Raw genomic sequence first — 15,355 nt, 5'->3', positions numbered from 1 at the left:
CATGTATAATACACTATTAGTTTTTTTTAATTAAAATTAGAAAAAAACCTTTTATATATAGCTCCATTGCTTCCATCCCAGGAGTCTTCATCTTTTTAGGTAGATGCAAATTTCCATCTGTTATCATAGTCTTCTGCCTAAAGAGCTTCCTTTAAGATTTCTTATAGTGAAGATCTGTTAACAATCAATTTTCTCAGTGCTATGCTCAAATGTGTTTCTCAAAATTCATGGGTTGGACATTTAAACCCCAATGCAATAGTGTTGGGGGAAGGGGTGTCTTTGGGAGTTGTTTAGGTCATAAGGGCTTTACTCTTATGAGTAGATTAATATTGCCATTAAAAATGGCTTGCAGCCCTGTCTTTCCCTCTTCTGTCATGTGAGAATGCAATGTTTGTCTCCCGCTTCCCTTTCTGCATTCTGCCAAGTAAGAAATCAGCAAGAAAGGCACTCACCAGACACCAGATGCTGGTGCCTTAATCTTGGACTCCCTAGTGTCCAAAACTGTGAGAAATAAATTTCTGTTCTTTAAAAATTCATTTATTGATCTGTAATAAAATTAGACTAAGTAGTCTTGGGAGAATAGGAATTTAGGTGAAGCCAGAGGGAAAAAAAATCACAGTACCATTCAGATGTCTCCATAATCTAAAAACAGAAATGCACTGATATACAGGTCTGGGGTATTCCGTTATAGTGGCACAAATGAACTAAGACGCTGAACTTTTGTTTGTCCGAAAAAGTCTTAACATTGCCTTTATTTTCAAAAAAATATTTTTGCTAGATATAGTATGTTTTTTCCCCCTTGCAGTACTATAAAGATTTCTCTTTATTGGTTTCTATCCTGCAGCAATTCTGACAGGAAATTTGCCCTCACTATTATCTTGGCCTTCTATATGTATGTTTTCATTTTTTCTGGCTGCCTTAAAGATGTTCTCTTTATCTCTGATTTTTATCAGTTTGACTATGATGTGCCTAGATGTATTTTTCTTTGTATTTATGCTTGGCATTCTCTGAGCATCTTCAATCTGTGGTTTGTTGTCTTTCCATAATTTTGAGATAATTCTGGCCATTATCTGTTCAAAAATTCATTTTCCCCTTTTCTCTCTCCCTTCATGTTTTGGGACTCCAATTAGAGATAAGTTATATCAGGGGTCAGCCTACTACATTCTGTGGGTCAATTTTTCTAAATAAATTTTTATTGGAAAACAGTCTGTCCATTCATTTACGTATTGTCTCTGCTGCTTTTGTACTGTAATAGCAGAGCTAAGTGATTGTAAAAAAAAAAAACTGTATGGTTCATAAGCCTACAATATTTACTATTTTTTCCCTTTAAGAAAGTTTCCTGACCCCTGAGTTAGATCACTGGATAGATTCCCCCAACTCTCACTCTGTTCCTTGCTCTTACTTTTTTTTCTCTTTGTGTTTTAATTTGGATAATTCTGAATGACTTATCTTCACTTTCAATGATTCTTTCCTTTGCTAATATGCCCACTGAAGGAACTATTCATCTGTTGTCATATTTTCATATCTAGCATTCTTGTTTTACTTTTTCAAAACAGCTTCCTTTTCTCTGCTGAAAAATCTATCTGTTCACACATATTGTCCACCTTTTCCACTAGGTCTCTCTCAATCTCTCATTTTTTTGTGGGTGGGGGACGGGGTCTCACTCTGTCACCCAGGCTGGAGTGCAGTGGTGTGATTTCAGCTCACGTAACCTCTGCCTCCCAGGCTCAAGCGATTCTCCCGCCTCAGCCTCCCAAGTAGTTGGGACTACAGGCACGTGCCACCATGCCTGGCTAATTTTTTGTATTCTTGGTAGAGGCGATATTTCGCCATGTTGCCCAGGCTGGTCTCGAACTCCTGGGCTCAAGCAATCTGCCTGCCTTGGCCTCCCAGAGCCACTGCACCTGACCTAGATATCTTAATCAGTTATTTGAATGTCCCTTTCTGAGAATACCAACATGCTGACCATCTCTGGTCCAGTTCAGCTGACTGCCTTATCTCATGACGATGGATCATTTCATTTTGATTATGTGAGTGTCTCATAATTTTTAGATTTAATGTTAAGTGTTTTATGTAGAAGAGCAGTAAAGACTAAGGTAAAAAGGATTTACTCCTAAAAACAGGCATCATACTTTGGTTAGGGTATTAATGCAGTAGGCTGAATCAAACTAGTCTGTAGTTGAGCTGGATTTGGCTTTTATTGCTATAGTTAACTTTGTAACACACAGACTTTAAATTCTTCCAGCAGCATGCTGCTGCCTATCTTGTTCTCAGTAAGAGCACTGGCGTACCAGAGTTTCTTTCTCAGAGTTTATACTTGTTCTCAGCTTTCAGCCTATCTTTTTAACTGTGCCATGGGGGTTATGGGGAAGAGGCAGGGAGAGCCTCTCCACACCCTTCCCCCATCCCTGCAGTAGTCCGCTGCTGCTCCTTAATTGGTAGGGACATGGAGACTTCTCAGTTTTCTTATCCCAGCCTCAGGCCTTAGGTAGGCCCTGTGCACCAGAGCCTCAGTGCTGCGGGCTTTCTCAGTGTTCCAGCATGACTGCTGAATTCTGCCCTGTATTGGTAGAAAGGTCTCCACTGCAAATTTCCTGCCTCTACTCCAGAGTCAGCAAACATTTAATTTGTATCAGTACAAGATCCTTGGTACACGTGGAATTCCTGCTCCTCCCCTAAGACAGCTTTTGTTTCTATCTCCCTTGAGACAGCAGCAGTCAACTTTTGTCTGTGGAAAACAGCTTTGGCTTCATTGAGAAAAGGATATAGAAAGCAGGAGGATATACCTGTCTTCAAGCACCAGCTGGTCATCACATGCATGCCTGTACCACCAAGGAGGGCACTCATAGGTCTCCTGCTACCACTAACCTTTTACATGAGCACCTAGTAGAGGCCAGTGGGAAAAAGCTGATAAGTGAGTATAGTCCCTTTGTGTCTTGTAATTTTTTTAATTTATTTTTTGTGTGCTTGTTTTATAGGAGCAGATTGGAAAACTAGATAAAAGTAGGGGCTACATCTGTTTTAGTTCCCAATTGTAACTGCAACATGCCTGTAGGAATTAAAAAACTATTTGTTAAATGAATTTATCTTTTATTTTGCTTCTAAGTTTTCTTTTTATAGATAGCCCTGTAATAACAGAAAGTAATTGCAACTGCTTTCATGCCTAACAGATCACAGGGAAAATAATTCAATAGAAATTCAAACCAGTGTATTAGAGAACTATAATATATATACAATATATTATGTATCTATATTCTACCTTGTTCACAAAGGATTTGGGAAAGATATTATAATACTAGCTCATGGCCCAATGATATTTTGATTTCACACAAAAATAGCATTCTGAATGGCAATTATTCAGAATATATGAACAGTGTTCTCAACTAATCTACTTAACACCCTACCATCACTTCTCTCTACTATTTGGATAAAACAAAGGTAAAATTTTTCATAGTTATTTGCATAAATTATTTGAATAAAACCAGAAGCAGACAAAATGTCAGTATCAAAAAAATGCAGACGCATAAAGCAAAAAAATATTGTATAGCTCTAGTACCAAACTTTGGAATGCATCAGAATTCCCTGGGTGATTGGAAAAAACAGATGCCCAAATCTGATTCACACAACCCAAATTTAGGAATAAAATCCACCAGGGTAGGAATCAGCTTGTTAACATGTTTAACAAGCTCCCCAGGTGATCCTAATACACACCACAGTGTGAGAACACACTATTAATAGTAAGGGTCAGAAAATCACATTGATAAAATAAGCCATCATATTCTTAAGAAGCCACAGTAAAGTCTAAAAAGGTATTTTCCATTTGCTTTGAAAAGTACAATGTGCTTAAAAATGTACATATGAGTACTTACTTTTATGAGCTTCAGCATTTGCAACATAGATGAACCCATCTACAACTTCACACACTTTTTGAATCTGTGGAATCACACTGTACCGGCTTCCTTGTTGATCATCACCTTCATTCTGTCGACTGAACATCTTGTTAACTGCACTTGTATGCTCTTCCCTTGCTCTATCTCTTTCCTTTCTAGAAAAAAAATTGTAAAGATAGAATATAAAAAGACACTAAACAGGCTCCACTCACCTGAAATGTTTTAGTTCTGATGTTTCAGTTAAGCCACCAAGTACGTAGCCTTACCTGGTAGTTGAATATAAGATTAGAATGTTGAATTTATGTTGGTTGTTCAACTGAAAATTGACTCCTGATCCAATACCTAAGAAAGAAAATCACAGTTACCAAAACAAATCATTAATAAAAATAGCAAAAGATCACATTGAAAATTACCCAGTGAAGGCAAAAAGAGCAAAGAAAAAAATTCTATAACAACTTATACATAGAGTTGAAATAAAATAAAATGTATACATTGAAGAAAGGATACCATATGTAACTTTCATTCACATGGCAATAAAAATACAAAGAAAGAAAAAAACTGCAAGGCTTATAACAGTCCTTATATCATCGTCACTATCATCAGCTTTATCATCTTATCAGTAGCAGCTGCATAATCACAGCTACTACTATTTATCCTCAAGACTAAGACTCATTTTCACATTTTTGTTTCTCATTAGTCTAATAATCAATGTATACATTCAATTAAGTGTCTTTCTCCCCCTCTGAAAAGCTGTTTTTAAATTGATGGGGGGCCAGGCACAGTGGCTCACATCTGTAACCCAACAATTTGGGAGGCTAAGGTGGAAGAATCACTTGAGGCTAAGAGTTCAAGACCAACCTAGACAACATAGTGAGAACCTCATCTCTACAAAAAATACAAAACAATTAGCCAGGCATGGCGGCCCATGCCTGTTTCCCAGGTACCTGAGTTTCCCAGGTACTTGGGAGGCCCATGCCTGTTTCCCAGGTACTTGAGTACCTCCAGGTACTCAAGGAGGATCACTTGAGCCAGGGAGTTCAAGGCTGCAGTGAGCCATGATCATGCCACTGTACTCCAGCCTGGGTAACAGAGACCTTGTCTCAAAAAATAATAATAAATTAATGAGGAGTTGCCAACAGAACATTGGTAAATTGAGAAAATACTGAAGATACTGAAATTTAGAATTTGACAGAGTTGGATTATAATTCTGAATTTCTCACTTATAGCCATGTATTTGTATCCTTCAGTTTGACACCAAAAAGAAGTTGAACTAATACATTCTTCTTAGGTTTAATGGGAAGATTAAATGAGATCATATATGTAAAACTCCTAGTAGGGTGACTAGTAAACCACAAGTGCTAAATATTAGCTTCTTACTGCTTTGTATCTGAATCATTAGTCACTGTTATTTGTCCTTCTTTCTTAACCTCTTCCCTTCTTGGGCTGTGTTAACACTAAGTGGCTGGTTCTGCTTTTGCCTCCTCAAAAGACCCTTCTGGGCTTCCATGGCTCTGCTTCATCCTGTTATATAAATGTTCTTCTAGATCTGTTCAGTTCTCTGCATCCCCATGACCACACTTTAGTTCACATTGTCATCATCACTCACCCGGGCCTCTGCAATCACTTCTAACCAGTCTCCTATATCTTCTTGCCTCCTATTATCCTTTCCTCTGACATCAGTTGGAAGAATTTTTTAATAATGGTATCTAATTAAGTGTCTTCTCTACAAAGCCATTGCCCTTCAGATGAAGAAATAAAACCATAATATCTGGCCCCTACTAACCTCATTAGAGAGAACTCCAGCCTTTCATACTCTTAATTCCTGCATTATAACTAATTTATTTGTTTAAATAAGCTATGCCATACCATCTCATGTCATCATTCTAGGCAACACACATACAGGGCTCTTAAGTACTAGGACTGCAACCATGCCAGGCCACGTGATCCTAGTCCTCCAGCCACCAGGTCTGGTGCACGTTTCACAGAGACCACAGAATCAAACTACCATGTTTCTGATCTTTGTTTTCATCACCTGCACTCCCAGAGATTATCCTCGCAATACGTCTAACTTCAGGCCAATATAGTCGCCATACTGTTCTGCCCTTCTTTGCCAATTATGTAACCCCATATTCTCTCATCTTGCTGAGTGTGAGGCATAAATTGGAATTTTAAAACAATCACTTCAGCTGCTCTCTGGAAAATGGAATTGACATTTTATAACCATCAAACTTCCCCATTTCCTCAACCTCTTCTTTAGGTGTTCCTTTGACCTAATAGCCGTACTTGAAATTGGCCTACCCCTAGGTGAGGTTTCTCCTGCAGTGAACTCCCAAGTAGCAAAGATGCTTATTTTCTCAAAACTCAAGGTAAAGAGGTGGGATTCGTGTTCTCTTAACTCCCAATGCCATATCTAAACCATTACTCACCAACCCTCTGAAAAAAATCCTTCTACTTGAGAAACACATCATTCAGCTGTAGCATTCTTTCCTTCTTTGTCGTTATTACTTATGAATCTCCATTTAATAGTCACTTCCCCCAAACATAAACTGAACATTTCAGCACCTGTCTCCAATATTCCTCTCCATCCTCAAAAACTTCCAAGTCCATATGGACTCCATATGACTCCCAAATCTCGATTTTCTAGCCCAGATCTTGCTCTTGAGAGCTGGATGCATAGAGTAATCCATAAAGTCATTCCCTCATTCACCAAATATACAGAAAGTGCCTGTTATGTGCCTGGCACCACAGATATAGCTAAAAATAAAGTGGACAAGATTCTTACCTTCATGGAGCTTCCATTCTAGCAGATTTGCTTATAGTAGGTATCTCTACTTGGATCTTCCATGGAGTTATCAAAGTCAACATATTCCAAAGAATAGCTGCCATTCTCCCTATACAGATCGTACTGTTACCTGCCCCTTCCAAATTTTTCTTACTTCTCCAGTGATTTATTACCCTAGTGAATCCTCTATCATCCAACACAAAACTCAAGTCAGAAACCTGGAGCCATCCTTATTACTGCTAAAACATTTATTCTGTCAATTTTATATCCTTACTATTCATTCTCTTCTCTCGTCTTCACTAACAGTGACTGAGAGTTCAGATCCTCTTCATATTTTAATCATAACATTACAGTGGCTTCTTAATGGGGCTCCATATCTTTAGCCCCTTCTAATCAATTCTTCACTCAAGAGCCTGAGTAATCTTTCTAACATGCAACCTTGATCATCTCAATCCTCTACTTAAAATCCTCCAGCAGCTCCCAAATGCTTAAGCATGGTACATATGTGTCTTTTCACATAGCTCCGCTCTTTCTAGATACACAGTGATACTTCAAATGTGTCCTCTACATCCAGAGCTTTGTGCTTTTCGAAATGTAGTTCTCCGCCGGAAGCGGTGGCTCACACCTGTAATCCCAGCACTTTGGGAGGCTGAGACGGGCAGATCACGAGGTCAGGAGATCGAGACCATCCTGGCTAACACGGTGAAACCCCGTCTCTACTAAAAATACCAAAAAAATTAGCCAGGCGTAGTGGTGGGTGCCTGTAGTCCCAGCTACTCGGGAGAATGGCGTGAACCCGGGAGGTGGAGCTGGCAGTGAGCCGAGATCGTGCCACTGCACTCCAGCCTGGGTGACTGAGCGAGACTCAATCTCAAAAAAAAGAAAGAAAGAAAGAAAAAGAAAAAAGAAATGTAGTTCTCGCTGCCTGGAACACCTTTACTGTCTTTTTGTGATGGCCTACAACTACTCACCCTAGTGACTCATATAAGACATCATCAATATGGAGCGTTCTTTGACCCTCACCTTACTACCCAGGAACTAAATACATCATATTCTAGTTATCTGTACACTTGTCTATGTCTTCACCTACACCTATCTTGAAGGCAGACAGAGACATTGTTCTAAATCTCTGCATCCCTATCATCTCACTAATAGGGGCTGGCTCTCAATAAATAAGTAAAGCAAAGGCTAAATTTTATTATTACTTATATTTACTATTTATCCTGCCTTGCCAAATATTTATGCGTTGTTTTTTTTTTAATAGAAAGAGGGGAAGGTGATGATTTAACTCTTTTGAATTCTAATACATATCAAAATACTCTCCACACAGATGCTCAATTTTTTCTGCTTTTTCAAACATGATAAATATGATATCCCACTGTACAAATGCAACATCTTGACAACAAATAATTTATTTTCACATAATCTTAAAGGCTGGATTGTACAAATTTGAGGAATTAAGAGGAAGCTTTCTTATAGTAAGTAAATTAATTCTGTCAGTTCAGTGGAACCTGGTAGGACTCCCAACAACCAAAGTACTGTATTTTGTTATAGCAAATAATTAATTTAAAATGAATTTCTTTCTTTTTAACAAGAATGTCAAGCTCAAAGTGTTTGAATTAACTGTAGATTAACATGAAAATTACCATCAATCTGCCTCTGAGGCAAACCAGCTGTTGGGCAAAGTTCCTCTGAAGACATCAAGCTCAACACCAAAGAGGTATTCAATTCTTCCAAACCTGGTCCAAACATAGCAAATCGTGGTTCATTCTGAATGATCAGGGAGTGTAAAAAAGAAGTGACAGCTCCATACATAGGACGGCTGGATTTTGAAGCTCTTCTTGTATATGGACAGCACATTCTATAGCTGTAAAAAATTGTCACAATTAGAACATCAACACAGAAAACACTTAGCCAGTTATTCATTCAAAAATATATAATTTATTGAGTACTTGCTAGACACAAGGGATACAATGATTATATAGTCCCAATCCTCCGGGAGGACAATAGACAGACACCTTTATAATATGTATGTGGAGTGCTCTGACAGGGAAAAGCACAAGGTGCCATGGGGGTGGGAGTGGTCCAGAAGCTAAGGAACTCTTCCCCCATGAAGTGGTTACTTACTTTCTAATCTTTAATTTAGATTCTCTCATGGAACATTTGAATGGTGAAATTTTACTACATAAAGGTTCTCAACCCGAGGAGGTTTATTCCTGCCCCCCTGGAACATTTGGCAATGTCTGAACAACATGTTTGTCACAACTGGGGAGGGGAGAAGGAGTGAGCAGAGGCCAAGGATGCTGCTAAACATTAATCCTACAATGCATAGGGCAGGCCCCAGAACAAAGAATTATTTGTCTCAAAATGTCAATAGTGCCAAGATTGAGAAACTCAGCACTAAAGATAAGCTACACACAGATAGTTAGCACAATATCCCTAGAGGTAAAAAACAAACAAACAAACCAAAAAAATTGCTAACACTGCCAATATAACCAAATTTCAAATGTCTTGGGTACTTCTATTAATAGCCTCAAATATAACAGTTTAGTAAGAGTTAAATGAGGGAGGCTCAAATGATCCTTGCAGCAAACCTAGCAAACTAAGAATGACGTAAAACAATTCCATTTCCTGCAATAGCTATAAATCTCTAAAGTACCAATTATGCATTTTATCAAAAACTAAAAGTTGCCCAAATCAAAATAAAACCTAAAGTCCTTCAAATAAGTCAAGCTGGTTAACAAAATCACTAACCTAACAAAATCCTTTTATTAGAAACCTTGTAACTCATGAAGGGGAAAAAACAAACAAAAAACAACTTTGAAGCTAGATAGACCTGACCAAGCCTCACCACTTTTACTTATATGAGCCACTTACAGTCTGAATTTCAGTTTCTTCATCTGTATTATTTGAGCAACAGAAATAACTCAGGGTTGGCCGGGCGCAGTGGCTCACGCCTGTAATCCCAGCACTTTGGGAGGCCGAGGTGGGCTGATCACGAGGTCAGGAGATCAAGACCGTCCTGGCTAACACGGTCAAACCCCGTCTCTACTAAAAACACAAAAAATTAGCCGGGCATGGTGGCCGGCGCTCATAGTCCCAGCTACTCGGAAGGCTAAGGCAGGAGAATGGCGTGAACCCAGGAGGCGGAGCTTGCAGTGAGCCGAGATCGCTCCACTGCACTCCAGCCTGGGTGACAGAGTGAGACTCCGTCTCAAAAAAAAAAAAAAAAAAGAAAGAAAGAAATAACTCAGGGTTGTAAAAATGATAAGTAATTTATATTACCATAAATGGAAGTTACTATTATTACTATTCCCTGGGCAAAATCTAATTCCACAGCCTCATTTACACTTGATGCAATGGTTAGCTATTGTACACGTATTGCCTAGCAAGTGAGATACAGCAGCACTTGCTGAGATTATCTATAACAGACAACACACCTTTGAATCAAACAGTCTCACAACACTTGACATAATGGCATCTGTATTAGAATAAGGAAAGGCTCTGAATAACTCAAAATTTGAAAAAAAAATCTGTATTTTGCTACTGAGTCAAGCACAACAATTTTTAAAGAATAAATATTTTGAAATTTTTAAAATAATGCATTAAATTTGAGTTTCTCAGAAAAACAGGCTATATCCAGATCCAATGTCATTATATATCTTTGAGGTAGCATAATGGGGTTCCAGTCTGAATAGTCCCTTACAAGCTATATGACTTTAGGCAAATCACATAACCTCCATGAACCTTAATTCCGCATCTGGGATACAAAGATAACACCTTCTTGTTGCATGAGGATTAAATGAGTAAAACATACATAAAGCATCCCTCGTAGAATCCAGTACACTGCAGTTGCTCAATAACATTAATTATCTCACCTACAAGATATTAAAAAATGTCAGTGCTTTGGGTGCTAATATAATCTTATTTCTCAGAGCCTTTAGAATGGTTTTCTTCTTCCCTACCAAACAACAGGGGTCTCTGATCATCCTTTTTCTGAATATGGAAAAGTATTTACTTATTTAACAAAATGACAATTGTTCTAAAGATCATGAGAATTTTAAGAAGTCTTTTACTTCTTGCCATCTATACTACTTATAATTATTCAAATACTGGTTAGGCACCACAGGGAAATAATAAAATACTAAAGCTGAAAGGGTCCTATGAAGGAAGTCATTTAACTCCCAGTTTTGACAAGAGAACAATTAGACCCCAAATCCACGCAACAAATCAGTGGCGGGGTCAGGACTAACTTGGATATTGACTAGTAATAGAATAAAATTTAATATCTTCTTTTTAATTCATAAAACTAGATACTTACACTGCCATGTAGTCAAAAAATGCACCATCAGTGACCTCAGATATAGGCTTTTTTAAGATTTCTAGATCTGGAAGAGACTTCCAGTCAACAGAAGACCAAGAAGGAAGATCCCTCAACAGAAAGTATCTCCACAGAATTGGATCTCTTACAGTTTCATTCCAATAATGATTTGTACTTCCCAACTGACACAGATCATGAGGTGAAAGAAAGGACAAAATATATAGCTGTACATCAATCTGAAACAGAAGAAAGCAGCAGGTATGAAAAAGGAATGAAGAAAATAGTTTTTGGGTGATAAATCACACAATCAACAAATAAATAACAAAAGGTCAACTGACTAGTATTTTTAATAATTAAATCTACCATTAATAATTAAATCTATTATTTTCCTGCCATCAGCAAAGGATCATAACTGAACATTTTAGTTTCGTAGTTGTTAAACATTTAATTTCTGAAACACTGAAACATTCCTGAAAAAGCAACCACTGTCTTGCTATTTTTCCAGCAAAATCACCAGTTCCTTTAATTTTTCCTCAGAGATATTTGGATATACCAGTTAGTTACATAAATTAGTTAAGGAAATAATTTGTTCTTCAAAATAAAACCTATATCAACCTTTATCTGGTTTTATCATCAGACCAAATTAAAGAGTGTACATTTGTCTTTTTTTTTTTTTTTTGAGATAGTCTCGCTCTGTCGCCCAGGCTGGAGTGTAGTGGCAAGATCTCGGCTCACTGCAAGCTCTGTCTCCCAGGTTCACGCCATTCTCCTGTGTCAGCCTTCCAAGTAGCTGGGACTACAGGCGCCTGCCACCAAGCCCGGCTAATTTTTTATATTTTTAGTAGAGACGGGGTTTCACTGTGTTAGCCAGGATGGTCTTGATCTCCTGTCCTCGTGATCCGCCCACCTCGGTCTCCCAAAGTGCTGGGATTACAGGCGTGAGCCACCGCGCCCGGCCGTAAATTTGTCATCTTAGTTCCTCTACAGAATCTATTAAAATGTTATGAAAAACCTATGCAAGGAGGAGAAACTTGGAGGCATTCTAAACCTGCAGTTTTCACGTTGATATACACATTGGAGGGAGGGGTCAATAGTCCAAATGAGACAAAGAATCGTAATAATTTTCAATAATTTTTGTTCTCTTCATTTACCTATCTACCCCAAAGTTTAACAATAAATTATGTGTATCATTCTCGTGACCTTGATGTAACTTGAGGCACTTGTAACTGAAGTCATTTATTTTCAACTGAGGGGCAGTTTTGTTTCTTCAAATATACAATAACAGCCACAGGCACAATGTCCTCTTGAGAGGGTAAAAACCTTGGCCCTCCAGGTGTTTTGGTACAATGATCCGGAATCAAAGACGCTGGGAACACGGACGCTGGAATGCTTTCCCAAGCTAATCAGCAAGTTGGGAATGGTCTCATTTCCGTAACCGGACATTCAGGGTGTCCTAGTCACATGTGCCTGTTTTGGGGGGTGGAAAACCTGAGGGCGATAGGGAGGGTCCCCAGGGGCCCCGTGAAGGTGCTTCCCTGAGATGTTCGGGCGCCCTGCGGAGCACCAGGGTCCACGCCAAGACGCTTCTGGTCAACTGTAGCTTCTCGGTGACTACACTGCCAGGAATGGCTGCATGGACGAAGCCAGACCCAGGCCGGGGCGCGGGAGTTCCCCAGGCCCCGGGGGGCTCCAGGGGAGGTCCCTCCGGCCCGGGCCGGCCCCACTGTCCACCGCGGCCTGCGGCCGACGCTCACCGGCAGCCGCGTCAGGGTGCTGGCCGCCTCATCCACCTCCTCCCGCGAGGTCGTACGCGCCACCCTCTCCTTGCTCACTGACTGCCAGAAGGTCTTCCAGCCGCTGAGGATGGCCGCCTCCAGGCGGCCCCAGTCGCTGAAGGGCGGCGGCGGCGAGCTAGTTCCGCTGCGCGGCTCGCTTCCCGCCATGGCTTGCGCGCAGCGCGGGTGACGCGTCTCAGAGCCACGCCAGCGCGTCAGCCTCCTGCGCAGCTCCGCGCCAGCCGGGGGCGCCTTCGGGCGTTCAGCCTCCCGCCTCTCCCGCGAGTCCGCCTCCAGGGCAGGGTTAGGCCCAGGGGCCGTGGGGGGCGGTACTGGGAGGAAGCTCACTGTGCGTGGTTGTGAGCCGAGTACAAAGCTCCTGTCAACAATTTTCCTCAGTAACTTGTGGTCTCAACCTCAGCCACGCCAACCGCAGAACCCCTGTGCAACCTCTGGCCCGCTGACTTCCTGACTTCATTCAAGATGTTCTCTCCGGCATCATTTCCACTATGCCTGGTCCTAGGCGACTCCGCTTGTTCGATAGCCCTCTGCCACTATCTTGGGCGTAATAACCACTTGCTTCCTTTTCAGCACTACCATACTACGTGTGGGGTGTTTTTTGTGTGTGTGGTTTCCTCAATCACCAAGTTACCATTTATTTTCTTGAGTCTCAGCAAAAACAGACTAGAGAGGCAGTCAGCGGGCCAATTATAAAGAACCTTTTGCCAAAATGAGAAGTCTGGACCCACTATGCAAAAATTTGCTTAACCTATGTATCTCATAAAAGGGCGGCAAAAAACGGCTAGAAGAACCCAGATGTGGTGGTGTTGAAATCCCACTAGTGAGTTAATTCTCAAAACAGATGCCCATTCTACTTACTTTGGGCTTACTTTAAAAGTGCTTTAAGAGAACGTATTACAAGTTAATCTGTTACATAGAACTGGGTATGTATACATTCAAAAAGTAAATCTCTGAGGATCTAAATGTCAACAGAATCCAAGAAAGCCTCATAACTAAGGTTCTGTAAGGCTCTGTAACATACAAGTTTAAGTTTCATTATATTTTATTATTTGCATGCCGTTGGTAGGGGCCAATAACCAATAAAAATTGCAGCCTCGTTTTTGGGAGGCAATCTGGACAAGGACCACGGATTAACCATATGGCATTTCTCATCACTTTCTACTACGTGATTTACTTTGAGAGCAAAAAACTGGAAATAGGGCAAGAAAAAAAATCAGTTCAAGTATAAAGTATTAAAATGATATCTGTTAAATGAATGAGAAAAACTTTATTTTTATTACGGAAAATTTTGAACATTTATAAAAGGAGAGTGAATATGCTCCTGTGTGCCCAATATCCAAGATTCAATTACCAACACCTGGTTAATCTTGCGCTGTTGCTGTATTCACCTAATACTACACCCCCAATTCTGGATTCTTTTGAAACAAATCCCAGACCTATCATCTGTAAATCTATCAGTATCCGTCCCCCAAAAAAAAAAAAAAAACAAATTTTAAGAAACAGACCGCTGTACCTAAGCAATTTTAATTCATTAAAATCACCAAATACCGAGTCAGTGTTTAACTTCCCCATCTGCTTTGAAAATAATTTTTCACATTTGATTTGTTTGAATCATAGCCCAACAAGGGTCACACATTACAGATACTCTTAAAGCTTAAGTTTCATTGTATAGCTCCCCCTCCTTTATTTTCCCTTGATATTTGTTAAAGAAAGCAGGTTGGTCTTTCTGGACCACTCTGGACTTTCTTTTTTCTATATTCTTCTTTTTTTTTTTTTTTTTTGTTGGTACAGATGGAGTTTCACCATGTTTTCCAGGCTGGTCTCGACCTCCCAGACTCAAGTGATCCTCCTGCTGTGGCCTTCCAAAGTGCTAGGATTACAAGTGTGACCCACTGAACCCGGCCTGCACACTCTTGATGGCATCTCAATAGTGTCTTTAACACATTCGTAAATAGTATCATATACTGAGACTGAAAGCTACAAGTCATTCTCATTTTCTAATGTTCGGAGTGATCAGTAGTTTCACTGCGCTGATCCATTCAAATTTCCTGTAAGTTTTTCACCTCAAAGATACAGCATTTATCAATGAATATTATTTGCTTACAAGTTATAAAATGTTAGTATTCTACTTCTATAATTCCTTTTATTAGCTGAATTAAAGAAAAATTTTCCGTCAGTCATTTGATTGTCCTGCTCAAGCCAGAATTAGCTATATTTCCAGAAAACCCTGGCTCATTTTGACGGGAATGGTATTTGAACATGGTTTCCAGGCCTTTCTAGTGTCTTTTATATAGAGAAAACATAACTTCGTGTTATTTCCCATTCAAATTTAGGATTACAGATTTTTTTTACTCTTTGATTTTGTATGTATCTTTTCTCATACACTAAAAATCCTCATTTCTAATTATATTAACAGTTATGATTAACAATTTACTGAAGAGTTTAAGATTTCTTCACATTTCTTTTTGCCCTTGGATATATCCCATTAAGAATGGACACACAAATTACTATGCTTTAAAGATAATTGAAACATACCTGTGTATTCAAGCCATCAGCTTGATATGCA

General features: G+C 39.5%; 1 protein-coding gene across 7 annotated transcripts in view; it reads right to left on the bottom strand.

The window, feature by feature from the left end:
* The window catches only part of FBXO4 (F-box protein 4), a 201,982-nt gene extending 188,662 nt beyond the window's left edge, over nucleotides 1-13,320 (bottom strand). For 3 of the 7 annotated variants that reach the window (XM_054488455.2, XM_063664780.1, XM_063664779.1), the window contains exons 1-5: nucleotides 12,748-13,279; nucleotides 10,994-11,229; nucleotides 8,319-8,539; nucleotides 4,157-4,232; nucleotides 3,870-4,045 (exon numbers count right to left, since the gene is read on the bottom strand). In XM_054488455.2, coding sequence (XP_054344430.1) covers nucleotides 3,870-4,045; nucleotides 4,157-4,232; nucleotides 8,319-8,539; nucleotides 10,994-11,229; nucleotides 12,748-12,936 — 898 coding nt within the window. In that variant the 5' untranslated portion in view covers nucleotides 12,937-13,279. Of the gene's footprint in view, nucleotides 1-3,869; nucleotides 4,046-4,156; nucleotides 4,233-8,318; nucleotides 8,540-10,993; nucleotides 11,230-12,747 lie in introns of all 7 variants that reach the window. The other 4 variants (XM_054488451.2, XM_054488456.2, XM_054488450.2 and 1 more) reach the window with 3 other exon arrangements.
* Between the last annotated feature and the right edge of the window lie 2,035 nt (nucleotides 13,321-15,355).

Source organism: Pongo pygmaeus, chromosome 4 (assembly GCF_028885625.2).
Source record: "Pongo pygmaeus isolate AG05252 chromosome 4, NHGRI_mPonPyg2-v2.0_pri, whole genome shotgun sequence".
Taxonomy (NCBI): domain Eukaryota; kingdom Metazoa; phylum Chordata; class Mammalia; order Primates; family Hominidae; genus Pongo; species Pongo pygmaeus.
Note: the sequence above shows the minus strand (reverse complement) of the source record. Positions and strands in the feature narration are given on the sequence as shown.